This window comes from Rhododendron vialii, chromosome 7a (genome assembly GCF_030253575.1).
Source record: "Rhododendron vialii isolate Sample 1 chromosome 7a, ASM3025357v1".
NCBI lineage: Eukaryota > Viridiplantae > Streptophyta > Magnoliopsida > Ericales > Ericaceae > Rhododendron > Rhododendron vialii.
The window spans coordinates 21731219-21753482 of record NC_080563.1 but is presented as its reverse complement, the minus strand read 5'-3'; the positions used below and the strand labels follow the sequence as shown (position 1 = coordinate 21753482).

Genomic DNA, 22264 nt, shown 5'->3' with positions numbered 1-22264 from the left:
TGCCTATAATCAAAACCAATGGTCTCTCCAAACTTTTTTCCTTCATTTCATGGATATTTTTTGAAAAAGCAATTTTTGAAGGAAAAAAAAACAGTTTATGTTATAAACAGTTAAAAAAAAATTAGTTTTTGAAATAAAAAACAGTTTTTCAAAAACACATACTTTGTTCACTTAAAAACTGTAAATACAATTTTAAGAAATTTTGAAAGAATTATATTTACACAAATAGTTTTGAAATTTTAAAAACTATAAATACAGTTTTAAAAAAACAGATTTTGTGTAAAAAATAGTTTTCTATAAAAGAGTTTTGAAATTTCCAAAAATAGATTTTTGAAAAACACACTTTATTTACTTACAGTTTTTAAAATTTTTTGAAAAAAATCTGAAAGTTACAGTTTTTTAAAATTATTTTTTGAAAACATTGTTGAGAGAGAGAGAGAGAGAGAGAGAGAGAGAGAGAGAATGGAAGAGAGAATGTTTTTGTGTAATGTTGGTGTAGTTGATTGAGATATAAAATTTGGTTATTGACAAAATATTGCTAGCTTTGATTATTGAAGAACTAAAATTTGATGAGTTGTTAAGAGATTGCTAGGTTTGGTTATTCCAGTGTGAGCACTTTTTTGATCAAGCATTGCTAACTTTAACAATTTTTTGTTTTGCTTATTCCAATATGGATGCTCTAAGGTATTGAAAATGACACGCAGAATTGTAGTGGATATTTAAATTGAGACGGAGGGAGTAAGTACAATACTAGCTTAACAGTAGGAAAGAAACAGTGGAAGAATCAATTCTAACAATAGGAAAGAAACCTTGGCAGGAAATCTTTACCGCAACTAGAGCAAGAATCAAGTGCGACATCTCGATCTCTATAATATTTCTCTTTATCTAAAATCGCCCTTGGAATCTGTCTATTTGTCCCCACAAAATGTGGGGGAATGCCCTATTTCTAGACAACTCGATCGACCTCGATCTCTTTCTAGGCGTAGGCGGGGTGGACTAATTACTGGAGTACTAATAAACTTTGGACATGTTTCCCGCGTGTTCGAATTTTGGGATTTTTTTTTACCATCTATCGTGGGCAAAAAGTCCTTCTATCACCACACTCATTCACACACTCAATCACACATCCACCCTCACAATAGGAATTGAGTCCGTACACACTATACACCTAGTGTGTGTGGACCTCACTCTTATTATGAGTGGGGGTGTGTAAATGAGTATGTAAATGAGTGTGGTGTTATAATTATGGAAAAATTTCAGTTTGACGCCTCATGGTTTGGACCGGGTGCGGATACACCCCTCTCCCTTTGAATATCATCACATAACACCCAGTGGTTTATGGACTGATGTGCACATCTAACTCTGTTAACAGAACTTGTAAAATGATTATAATGCCCTTGTCTTCTTCCTCATCCCACCACTACCCCAGCTCTCTCTCTCTCTCTCTCTCTCTCTCTCTCTCTCTCTCTCCTCAACTCAGTCTGCTTCTCCGTTCCACACCACTGTCTCAATTTCTTGAATTCAACAGATCACTCTCTTCGGGATAAGTTTCTCCCAAGGAGTTGAAAGCCAGCGCGAAGCAGAAGCAAACGGCCCAGAGGCACCAACAGAGTCCTGGAAATTATCACCATCATCGCCATGGTCATACCCAGTCCCCGGTTCACCACAAGAACGATGGTGTAGCCGGAGCTAAACGATATGAAATGTACTCGGGCCACTGACCTCTTGATTTGAGATCACTACGTAGATTCTTGGCGCTCACTGTAATTTACGAGAATATTTTTGTTACAGCTGAATTAATTAGGCATATAATGGCGTGTCATGGTATAGATTTGCAGTATTAATGAGTTCTCTAATTTTGGACTTGGCGTGTAATGATGGATTGCAAGATTAATTTGTTAATTTGGTGGATCTCGGCGACAGGTGGGGGAGATGTTTGGGCGTTTTGGTTACCCGTCGGTTGCTCTCCTGGGTGGAACCGGTCTTCTGCCTAATGGCTTAGGATTTATCAAGCGGCTGTTGTGGTGTGGTTCTCTTTACCCGACCGCTGTTGCTGCTGGCTGTTGTGGTGTGGATGTTGGTCCATGGGGGTAAGGGTTTGGGTTTACACCAGTTTAGATGAAGAAGATGGAGGTGGGTAGGATGGCACTTGTGTAATTTTGGGGATAGGTTAGGGTGTTTTGTTTTAAAATTATTGTCATACTCACAATCACTCTCAAAATAGGCGAGTGAATCACACCTCCCGTTAAATTAGATGGGAACTCTAACTGTGCATATCAGTCCACAAATCACAGGGTGTTATGTGGTGATATTCAAAGGGGGAGGGGTGTATCCGCACCCGGCCCAAACCACGAGGGGTCAAACTGAAATTTGCCCTATAATTATTGTAGAATTATTGGTGGGGAAATTGAAGGCTATGGTTGTCATTCTCTGTCTATTGGCCGGAGTGCGAAAGAATTGACTACTTTCTGCACCCTTTATTCGGCCTCACTAACCACTAGATATTATTACTTCGGCACAAAGTGTCCCCTCATAATCATAAAAGCCTCTAAGCTAGCTGGTTAATATTGTTGGGGCTATTTAAACTTTGATTATGATTTCTTCCATGATGGACCCCCATCTCCGAGGAGGACTGATTGAGGGCGGATGAGCCCGGACAACTGCTCTAATTCACGTTTCAAATTTCTACTAAAATTGTTTGTAGTACTTAATTTTACCTAGAAAAACTTTAAGAGCATATATGTTTGCGTGCCAAACATATATGGTTTTGAGAGCCGCCTTTAAGATCCGGTGAAACATGAGCAAATCACTCAGGATTTTGTGTGAAATAATAACCAAATCACGCAGGGTCGGATTGCAAGGTTGGGTTGTTTTGGTATTACAACTTATCCTCTTTCTTCTTTTTTTTTCAAAAGTAAGAAGATTGTATTACTAAACGCCCAACGATACTAGCTTACAAAATGAAAATCATTACAAAGAACTTAGAAAAAGCCAAGCTAATCATCTAACAAATACAAAATGAGCAAATCACAAGTCAATTGATGTATTTCATCATAATTCAAGCATAGTCTGATGCAATAGCGATACTTTTAAACTGCATAACATTTAATTAGGAGTCTCAAATGAGAAAGAGTGAAAAGTTAAGGACAAAAGACACCAAATACCCAAACGATCAAATGCACTCCAACCAAGAATAAACACATGCACCAATGAACTCTCAAGAATTACAGATCTGTCGAGCCACTACGAGTTGTTCTGCCAAAGAAGATAGAACGCTGAAACACAGATATCGTTGTGAATCAATCTTTATTGAGAGAACCCGATTTGAAAATTAAACCAAAAACGAAACTAACAACTCTTCTCGTAAACAAGAGACAAAACTCTCACAGATCAGACGGCTAGTCGTTGATCTGGAGAGACGGAAGGAAAAAAAAAAAAGAACAAACAAAGAAATGGAGTCGGAATAGTACCATGGCCTTCCCCTCCCGCCACACACGGGTATGAAACCCACAGAGGAGGGGAAGGGAGAAGAGGAGATGTGGTGCCAGGGTTGAGAGAGTTGAGCGATATGTATTCACGGGTTAGAGATAACTATTTACAACTTATCTTAGCACAACTTTTTGTATTATAATGCTCGCTCACTCAACATCCCGTCATTTCCCTTTGGTTTACTACTTTTTCCATTTGCATATTTAGGCCTAGTTCCAAAAAAGAGAGGACAATTTGACCTTTTGTTTGTGTCTTTATTAAAAAATTCACATTTTTTTAGTTTTGCTTTAAATTTTTATGAATTATTAGTTTGTCTCGACAGGAGAAATCAGAAAAATAAAAAATTATGACTTCTACCCAAATTTTAGAATATCCAACAAAAAGTTTTTTTCGTGGATGTGTCCAAAAATATTTAAGTAAAAGTCATAATTTTTAAACTTTTTTGATTCCCTCGTCGAGACGAACCAATAATCCACAAAGCTTGTTGCAAAACTAAAAAATGCAACAAAAAAATTGAATAAGGGCAAAACAAATAGATAAGTTGTGTGTGTGTATATATATATCGGGAAACTAGGCCTTACTTTTCCACCTGTATGTGTGTTTGGTTGTCCTCACCCATAACATAATGCATTCCATGTCTTTTCTTTTTTTGATGTCGAAGAACAAAACACAAAAGTAGAGGGCGAGAAGCCTTTTTGACAAAACCCATTTTGGTTAACATTAAAGACCGATGGAATGTATTGTACATCATACCTCTCAAACACTTTAGAGAGAAAATATATGACACATTCTAACCACATAATCAAAAAAGTTAAAATTACAAATGCAAAATGCCCAAAAGAGAGGCTCCCAAACACCCCTAAAATAGAACCACAATCGATATCACACATGAATCTTCGTATAAACAACCTTTCATTACCGGAGCGGAGACTATTGTTTAGCCTCATGCAACATACCTTAGGTTTTCTGACCGCGTTGTTCCGTGTCAAAAATAAATTTATAAAAGCTTGGAGTTAACTACTACTCCGTAGAATAGTGGTCAAGACCGAGTGTCGATCCGCAGTGACAAATTGGATAAGTTACTATAATTCGATCAACTTTTAGATTAATTCGGAAAAGTAAAGATTGATTGGTTGAATTGTTTTGAAGAGCTAATTAAACTAAAGAACAATTTAATTAAAAGATTTAGAAACGATGGAGGAAAATATCTAGGGTTTGGAATCCACTCCGACCGCATAACAACAATATGCATAGGTTAGGTTTATTTATTCGAATCAAAAGGGATTATCGCTAAGGCTTGCAAATCCTAACGATAATCGTCAATAAAATAATCAGGTTGTTAAAAGGCATAGACTATCCCATAGCACGGACCGTCTCTCAATAGCACGATTTGGCCATCTAACGGCACGATCCGTCTTACGAGCATAATCTATCTCAGAATTCCAACCACAATAAGTGAAAACCATTGCAAAACTAGATATTTGAAATCTAGAATACAAATACTCAATCGATGGAAAGAATTAAAATCAATTCATTCAATTGAAACGAAAAGAATTCTGAGTTTTACAATCGATCCGAAAAACAAACCAAAACTTATGCATAAAAGAGGTTACTTGGCGCGAAGTTTCATCTTCTCCCTAGACAAGGGGTTTAGCCGGCCATGGGAATGGAAACCGTAGATATATGGATTGATAAAATCATGGTCGGAATGCTAGAAAATCCACTGATCCGGTCGAGAACCCTGCGCCCAGAACTGCCGCTGATCACGTCCAAAAAATGCCGCAGCCGACTGTGTTAAAAACCCTTTTTCTTGTCCTTTTTGTAATTGCCGCCGCTGACTTTTCTTTGCCAGGCCCTAATATAGAGTTATTACACCTTAGGTCCTTAGACTTTGGAACATGCTATGAGTTGGTCTCTAAATTTCTTAAAGTTTGCACTTTAACCCGTTAAAATGTCAAGCCTCCAAATATCTATAAGCACAAGAAACACATCACTTACCTCTAAATAACAATATAAATAGACTTAACAAGGCATAAATTAGAATGATTAAATGGGTGCTTTTCAGCACCTATCACACCCCCCAACTTACACTTTGTTAGTCCTCGAGCAAAGAAAATAAAAATACAACTAAAAAAAAATAAAATAAAATGGAAAGTTCTTTTAAACCCTCTGGTGGCCCCGGTAGGACGAGTGAAGTCTCGTAAAAGTGCGAGGGTTATCAGCAGTGAACACCCACAAACACGAGGAACCTTTCAACACAAAGAACATAGCCTGTCATGCAACTCATCAACATATCAAGCAGAGGACACAAAGCTACCACAAAGATATAGAAAGGCATGCCTAGTTCCAAGTGCTAACAATTCAAGAAATAAACTGTGGCACTGAAGTTTAGCGTGTGTGAATATGGGCCTCAATCTCATATGAACAGTAACCAACCGCTTTCTCTGGACCGAGTCTCGACTTCAATTCTCACCGTGTCATGCACTCACAAATGAAATCACTCGAAACAAGGTGCATTATGAACTCTCGAGTGTGTGGTTTGGAGGTTACGTAAATGGAAAGCAAAGTACTCCACACACTATGACACGAAAAGAACGCTTTATATAGTGGACACACAATCTCATGAACAAAATGTCAAGTATTGGAACTCTCCACCAATCAAACCTCAACCCAACACTCCTAAGATCAAACAGGACTTTATGCAAGGTTATAGCGTTAGGGATGAGATAATGTATCAAGGCTAGGATAAAAATAGATTCAAGTGTGAGAGAATAGGCGAGTATTTCAACTAAATGGGGCAAATATGTGTAATGTGTACCCCGCTAACATTAATTCAACTCCACCTTATCTCTCCTTCTAACCCTTCAACATCTTTCAATTACAAAGCAACCATTCCTCTCTTTTTTAAAATTATCGGTGCCCCTTTTTCTCTTTTTTTTTTGTATGTTGCTTTTCTTTCTTTTTTTAAAGGGACATCATCAATACTCCGCAAAATTCAACAATCTACCCAAAAATTAACCTTTACATTCTCGCATTTCTCCAAACACAATATGGAATGTGGAGCTAACCAAAAAAAAGCTAAATCTGTAAGGCTCGATGTGGTTCGCGAGGGATAAATGTGAACACAAAGGAACAAACTAGCCCAAATATCAAGAAAATGCCTGTAATCCTCTCCCAGGTGGTGTAACATCCATGTGACAAACCAAAACTAAGAGATATTGTTATGCATTCAAGTCCAACACTTGGCGACCAAAGATAATGAGATTGACAACAAATGTTTCTTTCCATGACAAACGAAGAGTTTATTCGACACCACTCCAACAAAAAGCTAAGGCACGAAAGCTCACTCGGGCATAAGTCTCCACTAATCATAGCCTTTAAGAACAGTCAAATCATAGCTCACAAGTAATCAAGGCCCGACGTGCAATGTGCAAAAATGCTAAAACAAAAGTGCCAGCAGTCTAGCCGGTGAAACCACGCTGCCAAAGAGATATCGAAATGATAGCAGCATGCTTATACTCAAGTAATCAACAAGCGAGCACAACAGACAACAATCTCATGCAGAAAGACTCCCATTTTTTTAATTTTCAGTTTTCTCAATTTTTTTTTCGTTTTTAAACAAACTACTAAAGAAAGCATCCAAAGTATGCCCCACCCCCTAACTTAAACTAGTCACTGCCCTCAGTGATTGCAAAGGAACTAAAAGAAATAAGGCAATGGAAAGAAAGAAAGAGGAAGGATATCACCTCGAGTGGAGAAATAAGCAGAGCAGAAAAGATATGGTGGCCGAGAGGCCCCCCAACTTGAATGAAACAACCTGCAATGCGTTAGTCTCCACCAAAACAAGATATGAAAATAAATTACAAAACTAACTGACAAAACAAAAACTAAACAAAAAGAAAAGAAAACTCCAGAGATTGCATAAAAAACATAAACAACAATTAAAATCCACAACTTTCTTCACGCGAAAGACACGGGTACTACTTTTCTCCCTTGTCAAAGACTGTGGTTCCCTACTTGTTGGAAGAGCAATATGCGTAGGATTCAACGATATCTTGAGAAGTGGTGCTGTCATCTAATAGGCTGTCACTCCCTCTGGGGCTGCGAGATTCCTTACCCACCACTCGGCTTATGAAGCAATCTCCGCCAAGCTGGACACTAAAGTCTGATGGTTCAGACAGATTTCTCGCTGCTAACTACGCGCCTGCCGCCAGACCCAACCTCCTAAGTACTACATACATAGCTTTGACAAGGTGGCTATACCAGACCGTTGGAAGCCGTTCGAGCACGGCAAACACTAGAGGTATCTCATCCTCCATGGATTTAAAGTCTCCTAAACTTGTCACGATCCATCTCACACTCAACAGTCTAAAAACAGTTTTATCCTCTTCTTAAAATTTAATCGAGATGGATCATTCCAAAAGATATTATCCAACCCGTCTATAAAAATGAAATACGATGGGTCACATAACCAAGTTAGAATTGCTCCTATAGTCACCATATGAATAAAATCATACCAAGGAAAATAATGTTTAAATGGCAAGGTTTCAAAACTCACCCTAAAAATTAAGACCGGAAAAGACACATTGCTCTCCATCTCTTCCTTGGAACTATGGATGTTTATGCAAGAACCACCTACCCCCCAACTTTGAGTACACTCCGTAGGTCCATAATCTATTGTAATAGCATCTACCAAATCAGCACATGAAGCCATAGATTTAGGCGGCACAGGCTTTAGCCCAAGTTCTAATGGGGACCTTACAAAAGGAGTGGGCGGTTCACCCACAAGAGTGGGTGTAGGCTCAATTTTGATTTGTCGAGGAGGGGTGGCCATTTGATGTGTGGAACCAAGTAAAGTGTTAACCTCCTCAATAGACTGGTCAATATCAAAATTCTCAAAGTCAAAATGAGCCAAACAAGTGGCCAATGGGTCATCAGTCAAAATAGAAGGCAATGCCTCCTCCACTAAGTTCTCTACGACATCAACTGCAAAACAGTCTTCCTCCACTGGAGAAGGTTTTGCAGCCTTGTAAACATTAAACTTAAGGGTCATGTTTCCAAAGGTCACCTCCATCTCCCCACTCCTCACATGAATGTTTGCATTAGCCGTCGCCAAGAAGGGACGACCAAGAATAACTGGAGTTTGTTTAAGGGTTTGCACTGGTTCTGTGTCAAGGACTATAAAATCAGCCGAAAAGTAAAAATCATTAACCTTAACAAGAATGTCCTCAACTACTCCACGTGGCACCTTAATGGATCTATCAGCTAATTGTAAGGTAACCGACGTGGGCTTCAACTCCCCAAGTCCCAATTGTTCGTACACCGAGTAAGGTATCAAATTGACACTAGCCCCTAAGTCTAGCAATGCTCGCTCAATGACATGGTTCCCTATTCCTATGGAAATAGTAGGGGTGCCTGGATCTTGTAACTTAGGGGGAGCAATTGATTGGAACACTGAGCTCACTTGCTCAGTGAGAAGGACCTTTTTCGATACATTGGTTTTACATTTTCTCTTTTGAGTACAGAGGTCCTTCAAAAACTTAGCATAAGTGGGGACTTGTTTGATCGCATCTAGGAGAGGAATGTTTACTTTGACTTGCTTAAAAACCTCAAGGATATCCTCCATAGATGCTCCTCTCTTAGGAAAGGGAGATGGTGCATTCAAACATGATGGGAACGGGGCTTTAGGCACATAGGGTGGTACCTTAGAGCCCGCTGACACAGAAGTGGGTGATGCAGGTGTGACTGGAGGGGTTCCCTCTTTACTCTGCGAACTCTCCTTCCCAAAGTCATCGGGGTTGGAGGGAGCCAAATGCTCCTTCGGCTTCACTTTCTCTGGTCGGGTTTCGACCTCTCTCTTATTACGCAAAGTCATAATTACCTTAGCATCAGCAGGAGGCGAGTCATGAACCACAAACTGTCCTCCATGGGGTTGGACAGGCTGATTGGGCAACCTACCTTCGTCTCTACGATTGAGTGCATTGGCTATTTGACCCACTTGGGTCTCTAACCTTGCGATGGACTGTGTGTTGGTGCGCACTTGCTGTTGGGTGTCATTTAGTCTATCAAGTGCTTGTAGCACCTTTTCCTCAAAGGATGGATCCCGCAAGGATTAGGGATGTGCTTGCTACTGATTCTGTGAGAGATAGGGCACAGGGTTAAACTGCATGTTGAATGGCCTAGGCTGCTGGGCGAAACTATTACCCTGGTGCTCCGTCTTCCATGAGAAATTGGGATGTTTGCTCCATCCCTGATTATAAGTAGTGGAAAAAGGATCATTACCCAGTTTGGAGAAACCCTGCGCATTGGCATACCCTTGTGCAGCATTAACCTGTTCTTGCACAAACAAAGGGAATTGTGGTGCTGCAGGACAATCAACAATATAATGGGCCGGACTAGCACATAAAGAACATGCCTCCTGATAAGGTGGAGGCTGTGAGGTGGCCAATTCCTTGGTGAGAAGCTGTTCAACTTTCTCAGTCAGTGCATCTACTTTAGATTGGAGGTCATGAGATGGTTTAATCTCATACATACCTCGTGGCTTATCAGAACCAGTAATGACTGACTTAGTTCTCCTCTCAAAAGAAACATTTTGCAGGGACCCTTCGCTCATAGTTTCAAATAACTGCCAGGCATCCTCTTCATTCTTAACCATCACAGAGCCTCCACATGAGGCATCAACCATCACACGATGCTGCGGATGCAGCCCGGAATAAAAACTCTATACTAGTTGCCACTTAGGTATGTCATGGTGCGGACACTTACGAATGAGATCCCCATATCTCTCCCAAGCCTCATAGAACTGTTCATTCTCAGCTTGTTGGAAAGTGGTAATCTCCTGCCGAAGTCTGAGTGTTTTTCCTATGGGAAAGAATTTCTTAAGGAATGCCGCACTCATTTGCGTCCAAGATGTTATAGAATTAGCTGGCAAAGTACTAAGCCAATGTTTGGCATTCCCTATTAAAGTGAATTGAAACAAAATCAATCTCAATGCATCCATCGGAAAATTATGAATTAAAAGCGTGGAACTGAGGGCTTCAAATTCAGTGATGTGTTGATATGGATTCTCTTGAGATTGCCCTTGAAACTTAGGGAGCATTTGGAGAGTACCAGGCTTAATCTCATAGTTGTTAGCCGTGATGGCCGGTAGTCGTGCACATGATGGTGTAGTATACGCTGTGAGGGCAAAGTGTGAGTTGAGAGGGAGGTGGTTAGGTACCACAAGTGCTCCATCAGCATCATCTGCCATTGTGACTAAGTTGGTCTGTTTGTTAACCCTACGTCTCCTATCTAAATCCAAATTAAGAGGTAAGAGTTCGGTTTCCAAAGACCGACGACCAAGCATGCAAGTTCAATACCCCAGAGGTGTTAAAACTGGGTACTCCAGACACAGACACTAATTTGCCAAAAAGAAGAACAAACTCACAGTGGGTCAACGAAATCGCTTTATATCACGGCACCGCTTCTCCACAGTGATCTTTGCTCGTTTTGTCGCCTCGTAACCTGTAGCTAAGAGTACCAATACTAACAAACAAAAATAAAAATAAATAACAATGAACTAAACTAAAAACTAATTAAATTAACGCAACTGTGCAAACTGTCCCCGGCAACGGCGCCAAAATTTGACCGCGTCGTTCCGTGTCAAAAATAAATTTATAAAAGCTTGGAGTTAACTACTACTCCGTAGAATAGTGGTCAAGACCGAGTGTCGATCCGCATGGACAGATTGGCTAAGTTACTATAATTCGATCAACTTCTAGATTAATTCGGAAAAGTAAAGATTGATTGGTTGAATTGTTTTGAAGAGCTAATTAAACTAAAGAACAATTTAATTAAAAGATTTAGAAATGATGGAGGAAAATATCTAGGGTTTGGAATCCACTCCGACCGCATAACAATAATATGCATAAGTTAGGTTTATTTATTCGAATCAAAAGGGATTATCGCTAAGGCTTGCAAATCCTAATGATAATCGTCAAGAAAATAATCAGGTTGTTAAAAGGCATAGACTATCCCATAGCACGGACCGTCTCTCAATAGCACGATTTGGCCATCTAACGGCACGATCCGTCTTACGAGCATAATCTATCTCAGAATTCCAACCACAATAAGTGAAAACCATTGCAAAACTAGGTATTTGAAATCTAGAATACAAATACTCAATCGATGGAAAGAATTAAAATCAATTCATTCAATTGAAACGAAAAGAATTCTGAGTTTTACAATCGATCCGAAAAACAAACCAAAACTTATGCATAAAAGAGGTTACTTGGCGCGAAGTTTCATCTTCTCCCTAGACAAGGGGTTTAGCCGGCCATGGGAATGGAAACCGTAGATATATGGATTGATGAAATCATGGTCGGAATGCTAGAAAATCCACTGATCCGGTCGAGAACCCTGCGCCCAGAACTGCCGCTGATCACGTCCAAAAAGTGCCGCAGCCGACTGTGTTAAAAACCCTTTTTCTTTTCCTTTTTGTAATTGCCGCCGCTGACTTTTCTTTGCCAGGCCCTAATATAGAGTTATTACACCCTAGGTCCTTAGACTTTGGAACATGCTACGAGTTGGTCTCTAAATTTCTTAAAGTTTGCACTTTAACCCGTTAAAATGTCAAGCCTCCAAATATCTACAAGCACAAGAAACACATCACTTACCTCTAAATAACAATATAAATAGACTTAACAAGGCATAAATTAGAAGGATTAAATGGGTGCTTTTCAGCACCTATCATTTTCCAATAATATACTGTAATTCCAATATAACTAGCTAGTGGGATCTTTAAAAATAGCCAGCTTTTCTTTGTTGCTTATGTTTAGCCATTTTCCCCCCTCAAAATTTGATTCAATTTTTTTTTTCTGTTTTCCAATTGCTTCTTGTCTAGATGCACATAGAAAATTAAAACTTCATCGTTACAGGAAAATTAACTGAAGACAACAAGATTCCATTTTCTCCCTAAAAATGCTTTTTTTTTCCTTTTTTCTTTTCCCCTTCCATTTATGAATATTTTTCTAAATATTTCCGATCATTTAATGAAGACTGAAGAGGGACACAACAAATTACGTTTTATATATTTTTAATTTTCTATTAAAATTTGAAAAGAAAAGTTATATTTTTGTGAGAAGTTGCATGAGAGGAAATTACTAAACATGAAAGCAAGCTGAAAAAGTGGCAGACGAAATAAAATCAAGAAAGATTCATACTACATAGACATGATTTTCTACAAGAACAAGAAATTGAATTAGTCGGTGAGAATCCGTGTCCGGCCGTGATTTAAAGTACCTTGGCGATACAAAGGGATAGCCCAGATGGGTTGCTCACAATTACAAGAAATATAAGGAGTATCAAATTTATGATTTTCTTTAATTCATGTCCATGAGAGATTCTTGGTACAATTGACCCCACATGGCTATGACATCGTTAATATTTAAATGATAAATGAATAAATTTCATTAACACCACTTGAGATTTACCTTAATAGTAGATACCCCTCACGTATGAGAAGTTACTATAAACTCTATGTTGTTTCAATATTCATTTTGAACAACTACTCGACCAATACATTATAGAATTAGCTAAAAAGTGTCGTATATTGACAAATTCATCATTTTCAAGAGTATAATAAATAATAAAAAGCTTTAAATTCTAAATTTTTTTGTCCCAAAAGCAATAAATTTGTCATTTTTGATTAAAAAAATACTCCGTAGTGCTTCCGAGTAGTAAAAAAATAAGAATTTATCTTTAAATTTACCCTTTTTATTAAAAAAAAACTCCTATAATGGGTAAAAAAAAGTCACTTTAATTCAACATATGTAAAAGTTGATAGCTTTTTATACTAATTTTTTTATCATAAAAAATGGTTAATTTTTTGATACTCCTATAAGTCAATTTGACTAATTCCATAATGTGTTTGGACATACAATTGTCGATTGGGGGTGTCGATGAAATACACACAGAAACCACAATGGTTTATTGTTATCTCATAATTAAGTGAGGGGGATATCCTTTACTAATTAAGACAAACCTTGGTGGGTGTTTGGGAAATTTACCCTATTTAAATAGATAGAGTTTGTTGTAAGGTATGTATGACAACAGTCCGTTTCAAATAGGGGTGAGCAAAAAATTCGTCAAACCACGAATCCAGTCCAAACCAATCCAAACCGAAATGTTTAGTTTGGTATTTGTATTTGAGTTAATTCTGGGCCGGTCCTAATATTGGATTCCATAGCCCACCAAATTCAATGGGGTAAAAGTACATTGCTCACTAAGTCCTGTGGATGTAATTTTACTTTTTTACCCCACTTTAAATAGTAAGCCCATCATTTAGGGTTTCAAATGAATGCAGCCCACCCCCCATGCCACCACGCCACCACCACCGCCGCCGCTATCACCACGCCACCGCTGCTACCATGCCGCCACCACCACCACCACAATGACCACCACTGCTTCGCCTCAAACCTCGCCTTCAAATATAAGGTTGAAAACCCCAAGCGTAGGGCTAGATCGTCGGTAGCATAATAATCGGAAAGTCCGGGATCGTACCCACAGAGAATCGAAAACAGCTTATTCGGAATGTAGATTTTATATGGTGGATTGTGGCGTTTAAGAAGGCCAACTTGATTTTGCGTTTAACGATGGAAAGGCTAAAGTAACAAATTAGATACGAGCTTTATAAACTAAAAGAGGCAAGTCTAGGGATCGTCTAACCCTTGACTTAAGCCGTTATCGGTTCTCGATTTAACTCAGGCGAGAGTCACGACCTCGTGCTCACGCCCGGAAGATTTAACTTTAATGACTACGTTTATCAAAAGATGTGATTAAACGGAACTAAACAAACCTATTTTTGCTAATGTATCTAACACGTAGGAGGCCACGAGCCCTCGGTATGTCGCTTGCCAAGACCGCTTGACTAAACTTCATACCAAGGAGTTAACACCCCTCGCTTAGACCAAAATGGCTAGGTTAATCCAATTCCGAAAACCATGATTTTAAGCCCGAAGTTTCGAGAACCAAATAACCGCTTAGATCTTTAGGATAGATTAGCCCAAGACTTAGCCAAAAGACTACTCACACATAGCTAAAAGACTAGACATGGTAAGAAAATGGAGCGAAAGATTTAACCGAAGAAAACGAATATAAACTTGATTTATGCAAAGATCCAAAACGTAGCTACAACATTAATAAATGAGAAATTAACATAAAGTAAATACTTACTTGAGTTCTAAGGAAATTACAATAGGAAAAGCATGAACAACAATGGAGATCTCTCCTAGAGAGAGAACTAAAACTAGAACATAAAATAGATATTAGATAAAGTGGGAGAGAAGAGTATTTATACAACTCAACTTCTCTCCCAACAAATATCTTAGAAACATACTATAAGTAGCAACTATTCCATAAATGGAAAGTCCAAAAAGTAGCAAATATCTGGCCGAGAGCTCCCCGTATCGATACAGATTATGCAAAGTATCGATACCACATCGCTAAGCTGAGAAGACCAATTTCCCGTAACGCGCCCGTATCGATACGGTTTATGGCCGTATCGATACGGAACTCTCTGGCTGCCCAATTAACCAACGCGTATCAATACGGCCCTTAATCCGTATCGATACACAGAGCTTATCTCCAGTCTTCAGGCCAGCCTCCAAGACTTGGCACCCGACGGCTTCAAGCAACTTCCACAGCTCCACAGCACCTTATTTTAAACCTTTCTTTTACCTTTTCTTTACTTTAATTTATTTAATGAAAATAAGAAAGTACCCCCCATTTGGAAACAATGGCATTACCAGAATTTCAAGATTCCAATTAAATCAAAATGTCAACCCCCCACTTTTAGTGTAAAATGGAAATCTGCACATTTTTCGCAAGAGAAAATGGCTCGAAATATGACCTTGCTCTTCAAGTAAAACCTTGTAACTTTGTAGTTACTCTTAGAAAAATTCAAGGATCAATTACCGCTATTTTTAATCTCGAGAATCGATACTTTTTCAGAAAGTCATTTTTCCATAGACAGATTTTAAGGGGCCGACAGGGTCTTTGGGTACTTGGAAGCACTTGGGCCATCCATGGCGTTGAAATGCGCCTTATTTGCACGTTTTACCTGAAAACACTAAAAACACACCTTACGTGCAATATCGTTATAAAAGCTAGATAAATGCAAGTTAAAGCAACATAAAACGGGACTAGTCGCACCAAATATCTACAATATTGGGTGCGCATCAACCACCACGTCGCCACCACCACCACCACAACACCGCCACCACAAAAATCATCACTATGTTATCGCCGCCACCACCACCACCACCACAATTAACAGTGTTAATTTTTGTCTAAATTAATAGTGTTAATTTTCAAATAAATTCACACCAAAATTAATAATATTAATTAATTTATATATAAATTAACAGTGTTAATTTTCATATAAATTCACACCACAATTAATAGTGGTAATTAATAGTTGGCCTATATAACCTCCTACACCACCACTCTAACACCGCCGCCACGATTAACAGTGTTAAATTCTATCTAAATTTATAATTAATAGTATTAATTTTCATTGTCTTCATTTCTTAGCCAATTATCAATTAAGGAGGATAATATATGAAAAAAAATCTACAGTACACATCCCTGTATATGAAGGATTCTTAAATTTGGACAAAATTTAACACTGTTAATTATAAATTTAGACAGAATTTAACACTGCTAATTGTGGCGATAGTGGTAGTATAGGAGGTTATATGGGCCAACTGTCAATTAACACTGTTAATTGTGGTGTAAATTTATATGAAAATTAACATCGTTAATTTAGAGAGAAATTAACACTGTTAATTTAGATAGAAATTAACATTGTTAATTGTGGTGGTGGTGGTGGTGGCGGCGGTGTGGTAGTAATGATTGTGGTGGCGATGGTGGAGTGGTGGTGGTGGTAGTGGAGGTGGAGGTGGCGGCGTTGTGGTGGTGGTGGTGTAGGAGATTGTATGGGTCGTCTGTTAATTTAGACAAAAATTAACACTGTTAATTGTGGTGGTGGTGGTGTGGGAGGTTATATGAGTCGACTGTTAATTTAGACAAAAATTAACACTGTTAATTGTGGTGGCGACGGAGTGGTGGCGGAGTGGTGGTGGTGGTAACATGGTGGTGGTGGTGGTGGCGTAGTGGTGTGGGTGGTGGCGGTGGTGTTGGTTGCACGGTGGCGATGTGGTGGTGGTGGTGGCAGCGTGGTGATGGTGGCTAGATCGTCTCTTTCCAATCGCTTTTTTTTACGAGGGGTATTTTTGTCAACAAAATAATGAAGAGGACTTACTGGATTATAGGTTCTTTGGGCAGGACCTAGTAAGCTATTCTTCACTTAGACATGATCGGCCAGGAAGTTCCCCGTGGTATTTTAGTATTATGGTTTGGTCGTGGTTTAAAAAAACAAGAAACCGCTTTATATGGGTTGGTTTGTGGATTCACGTTCATGGTAATGGTTCTAAACCAATCTGAACCGTATAGTACATCATATATATATATATATATATATATATATATATATATATACACACACACACACACACACACACACGCGTGCGCGTGCGCGCGTGCTTATAGTTATACATATATATAATTTAATTATAATTCACTAAATAAATATGGGAGTCGTAATCAACTATTTTTCTAATTTATTCATCCATCGCAATATTTAGTTTTCCTTCCCTGTCAAGATAATTTAGACTAAACTTTTATATATTACAACTCATTCCTAATTTCCTATGATTATAAATTTATTATACACAAAAAGCAAATAGAATCACCAGATCAGTCAACTTTATGGGCCCGATTCCTAAATTTCTATACATGAAAACCAATTTCAGTATTTAATTTTCTTAGTTTAAGACTTGAGGCAATTGTCAATATTCTACTTTTAATTAGTTGGTTGATTATAGTAATTTGAATGGAATTGGTTTTAATATAAGTTTTCTTTTCATTTATCTTCGTAATTTTAAATATTTTTTTGAAGATGATAGCTTAGTTTAAAGCAAACCCTGATTTAAAACCGAAATTGAACTGTATTTTAATGGTTTGGATTGATTTGATTTTATGCCTTTTGTGGGTTGGTTTGGTTCCCCAAATTCGTAATCCGTAGGAATTGGTTTAGTTCTTGGTTTACTATAAAACTGAATCAATCCGAACTATGCTCACCCCTAATTTCAAATGAGGACCTCTTAACATGTGGACCGTGCGGACCTCCCATTTCTAGATTAAATTTTGATGATCTGAACCGTTCAATGTGTTTAAAACGTGATTTTAAGGGTGCCCGCTAGAAATCGGCAAAAAAGAAAAAGATTGAAAAGACCCTTAAAATCACGTTTTAAACACATTGAACGGTTCGAATAATCAAAATTTGATCCAGGAATGGGAGAAATGGGGAGGTTCGCATTTTAACTAATATGAGGGAGTCCTCATTTGAAACGGACCGTGTATGACAATATATTATATGCATACGAGGATAACAGATAAAGGGGGTAAAACCTTTACTGACATTCGTTTGAGACAAATAAAACCATTTCCTTTAATACTCCCTCTGTTTCAAAATGTTTGAATTTTTTGAGATTGTGTGTCATTTTAGATTGCTTATATCTTTCTATTTATGAATTTTATCTAAATTTGAAAATTTTATTTAATAGAATAATTAAAATCTATCAAACAAGATCCATATTGCATATTTATTAACATTCACATTGAAAGATTTAGGTAATTGTAAATAACACGCTATTCAAAAAAGGTCTAACATTTTGGGATGTGGGAAAATGGTGTTCTTATGGCAAAGGGTTTCTAGTGGTGGTGGTGACAACGGTAGCATGGTGGAGGCAGTGGGGGTGGCCGTGGCCGTGGAGGGTGGTGGTTGTAAAAGAATGAGTTATATACAAATACTAACAAATTCTATCATAATTAAGTAGGCATAAGGTTACTTAATTTTTATGACTTTTTAAACCTACAATTAAAGAGACACTTAAAATATTATTTAGTGTGATGAAATATGAGAGTATCAAATCAACATAATAACTTATTATTTATTACATTCAATTTTAAGTGCTAAATTGGTTTATCAAAGAACCCCTAATGACTTTTTCTCATGGAGAATTAATTTTATTTTAGCTTTTTGTCAAAAAAATATTTGCACTGACTAAATTAACTTTTTATGTAGTAGGGTTTTCAAATTAAATTACTTCTGTCTTAAGTGACCTTTTTTTTTAATTTTAAAGTTGGTTAAATTTTTCATGTAATTTTGTTTCCCTTTCTAAAAGAAATGCTTAGTCTAAATATATTTGGTGCAACACCAATAAAAATTCAGATAAGACAAAAAAAAAAAAAAAAAACCACGCTAGAACTCAATTTAGGGTGAATAAATTGAGGCTATGCTGCGATAACAAGTTTGTCAAGTAATCTATTGTATCAAGAAATTTACTTTCTTATGTAGTTACTAAAAAATATTAGTAATACGTCTAATTAATTAACTTAATTCTTTTGTACATTCTTTTCATTACCTTCCAAGATCCAAACCAAAAATGCTAGGGGTGCAGTTTATATCCCCAACGACACGAAAGCCGTTTCCAATATTTATTAATTATTGGAGATTAAATTATATATTCTGGCAGTGTAAAGTTTCCTCCAAATAAATTACATTGTGTCAAGTCGCCATGTCTATTAATTAAGACCATTGTTTAAACGACATGGCGCAATATAATTAATTTGAACGAAACAAACGTTTATACCGTCGGTGTATATAAGTCATTATTGACAAGGTAAGTTGTCACTAAACTAGAACTATCTTTGTAATGCCCCGAATTTTGAGTACGTTAAATAGACAATTTTATTAGAAACTTCAAAATAGAGTTTGACTCATTGTTACATCATAACTTCCAGGAGAGTACTTTTATTACACAAGGGAAGGGAAACTAAGGTTCCTAATTACAGCTCTGTCTGCTCCTCCATTTTTGCTAGCTCTTCGGTTCCGAAGGCATCCAAGGTATACAGCTCACCCTGGTCATCTACAAAATTTGACATATTATACTAGCGTTGCCACCAATATAATATGCCAGGATCACCAAAAGTAACACCATGAGCTATATGAGCTCAATAGAATAATCCACATCCACTAACCCTTAACTTACACACATTAGATTAACGATTTCCAATAGTATATGCATATTTAACAAAAATAGTTAACAATAACACATCCACATTTACTATTCATCTATCGTTGGTGTCCATGATTTCTGAGTTTCGCCTACGCGCCATTTCGTAGACCGTGTCACTGGTTTCACCTTTCATTTACCAAATCAACATTTTTAAAATCCGTTTTACACATCCAACCTCGGTTCCGCCGCGCCGGTCTCCCAAGTATCCTCACAATGGTTCCGCCGCTCCTGGTTCCTATAGACACACAAAATTTTGCATTGGCTCATCTCCGTGGATAACCAAGCCACACACCCAATCTCGGTTCCGCCGCGTCGGTCTCCTCACTACAAGAAATTACACAATTGCCGACTAAAATTCCCGACTAAATAAAATTTAATCGCCAATTGTCGAACCATTACCGATTAAATCAATTTTAGTCGGTAAATGTAAATTCTAACACCGACTAAATGAATTTTAGTCGGTAAATGAAAATAAATGCCTACTAAAACTATATTTAGTCGGGGAATATCAATTGTTTCCCGAAATTAAAAAAATAATAAATGAAATAAATATGCTTACTAAATATTTTAGTCGGTAAATGTTAATAAATGCCGACTAAAACTATATTTAGTCGGGGAATATCTATTCTTCCCGAAATTAAGAAACCAATAAATGAAATAAATATGCCGACTAAATATTTTAGTCGGTAAATGTAAATAAAGGCCAACTAAGTCTATACTTAGTCGGGGAATTTCCCGAAATTAAAAAACCCAATAAATGAAATAAATATGCCGACTAAATCATTTGGTTGGAAAATGTAATTTTTTGCCGACTAAAATTATAATTTAGTCAGGGAATATATATTTTTTCCCTTTTTTAAAAATTTCAAGAAAGACGGTAATTGTTCGACTACATTGATCACAATGCAACCTTCCCGATCAAAACCATTCATTTTTTCTTCTTCTTAATCATAACATTCTCGTAAAATTTTGGCTCAATCGGGAAAACAAGTTCCGCCTTTATCAGCACACAAATTCTTTCATAAAAAGAGTTTTACTGTCTAATCAAGTGTCTATCCATATGTGGGTAACTTCATTCTTGGTATGAATGATCTAATTTGTATTACGTCCAATGTAGATGATTTTGATTGCCAAAAAAGACCTCAAGCAAGGCTTGGTTAGTACACTATAACACTTAAACATCTCTGAAGGCATTAAATGTCTTTCGATCAGGCCTGAGTATCCTCACAATGGTTCCGTCGCGCCGGGTTTCCATTGGCATACACACACACACCACACAATGGGCTATCATGTCCGGTCACATTGCGGTTTTCAAAATATTTCTCTTTTTCAAAACACTTTTTTTTCCATTAACCACACCTTAGGTGTCATGTTTTTACTTTTTCGATTTATGTGTCTCGTTTTCATGCAACGACTCCGCGGTAGAGCTTTTCACATACGTAATCATAAATCATTCATTGTAATCTTGAAACTAAACTAGCAAAATCATCCAACTCTATATTACTTATCATGCTCATATTATCACATAGTCATGCTCAAACATTTAGCACACAATATAAAGCATAGTGTTACATGGATGGACACCTTTGAAGTGGAAAACCACTTATGTTTTATCACACAACAAATAATACAAGTAATCACGTATACATGCTCATAACCATCCTAAAATCAAAATACGAATACTTCCGATCAAGTTTATATTTCGAAAATCCGTTCTTTCCTCTTTTTAGGGAAATTCAAAACAACGTATGTTTTTTCTGGAAAATAAGGTCGATATATTCAACATACTCCCATTCCTTTTCAAAACTTTAGTATACACCTTTCAAGTTCTCATGCATTTCAAACATTCAAACAATATACACACTTCTATATATACTTAGAGTTAGAGTGTAAAGATAATCTACATATACTAAACTTTATACTTAGAGAAAGCGGTTAGATATATTCTACCGTTCTTCTTGGCGGTAGGGCAGCTACGAAAAAGTAAGTCGACTATCGGACGGAGTGACTTCCTATGGTAAGCTTCCGGTAGCTTCGAAAGAGAAAGATTTCTCTCAAAACTAGTTCTTGACTAAACTACTAAACTTTTTGGAACGAAATGGTGGTCGAGTGATGGTTTAGTGGTGGCCTTGGATGAGTTTCTTGAAGAACTCAAGAAGAAACTCAAGAACACCAAGAACAAGAAAGAATAAAGTAAGAACACAAGGATTTCTAGAGAGAGAAGTTGAAGGATGAAGGTGTGAGTTGAATACTTGGACAATGGTCCTATTTATAGGAAAAATGAAGCTCTCTCTCCCTCTCTCTTGGCCGAAATTCTCCCTCTCTCTCTTTCCCATGAATTTGCTCCATTGTATTGTCACATCTCACCTTTCAAGCATGCCATGACTTGTCATTCAATTTTAGGTTCAAAATCTAGGTTATTATAAAGGGTTTTTGGCTTGTCTTGTCCTAGGAAAGCTTATTTGCAAGGAAGAACAAAATAATTGGCTAGGATTATGTTTAAAGAAGCCGAGAAATGAGTTGTCAATTTGTACTTAGACTTGAGTGTGGAGTTGGTAAAAGAGGTAGCTTGCTAGAGTGTACAAAACACATGCACA

The 22264-nt window shown here is 37.5% G+C and overlaps 1 protein-coding gene and 1 non-coding gene across 2 annotated transcripts; one reads left to right on the top strand and one right to left on the bottom strand.

The window, feature by feature from the left end:
* Positions 1 to 1521: 1521 nt before the first annotated feature.
* On the bottom strand, positions 1522 to 10174 carry LOC131332796 (uncharacterized). The gene is made up of 4 exons (XM_058367096.1): positions 9644 to 10174; positions 8048 to 9532; positions 2208 to 2267; positions 1522 to 1614 (listed from the first exon to the last, which is right to left on the bottom strand). The coding sequence occupies exons 1-4, from the start codon at positions 10172 to 10174 to the stop codon at positions 1522 to 1524; spliced, it is 2169 nt and encodes a 722-aa protein (XP_058223079.1).
* A 58-nt stretch (positions 10175 to 10232) lies between these two features.
* LOC131334996 (small nucleolar RNA R71) lies at positions 10233 to 10339 on the top strand. Its single transcript, XR_009202390.1, has one exon. It is a non-coding gene; the product is annotated as a small nucleolar RNA R71 (small nucleolar RNA).
* Positions 10340 to 22264: the final 11925 nt, after the last annotated feature.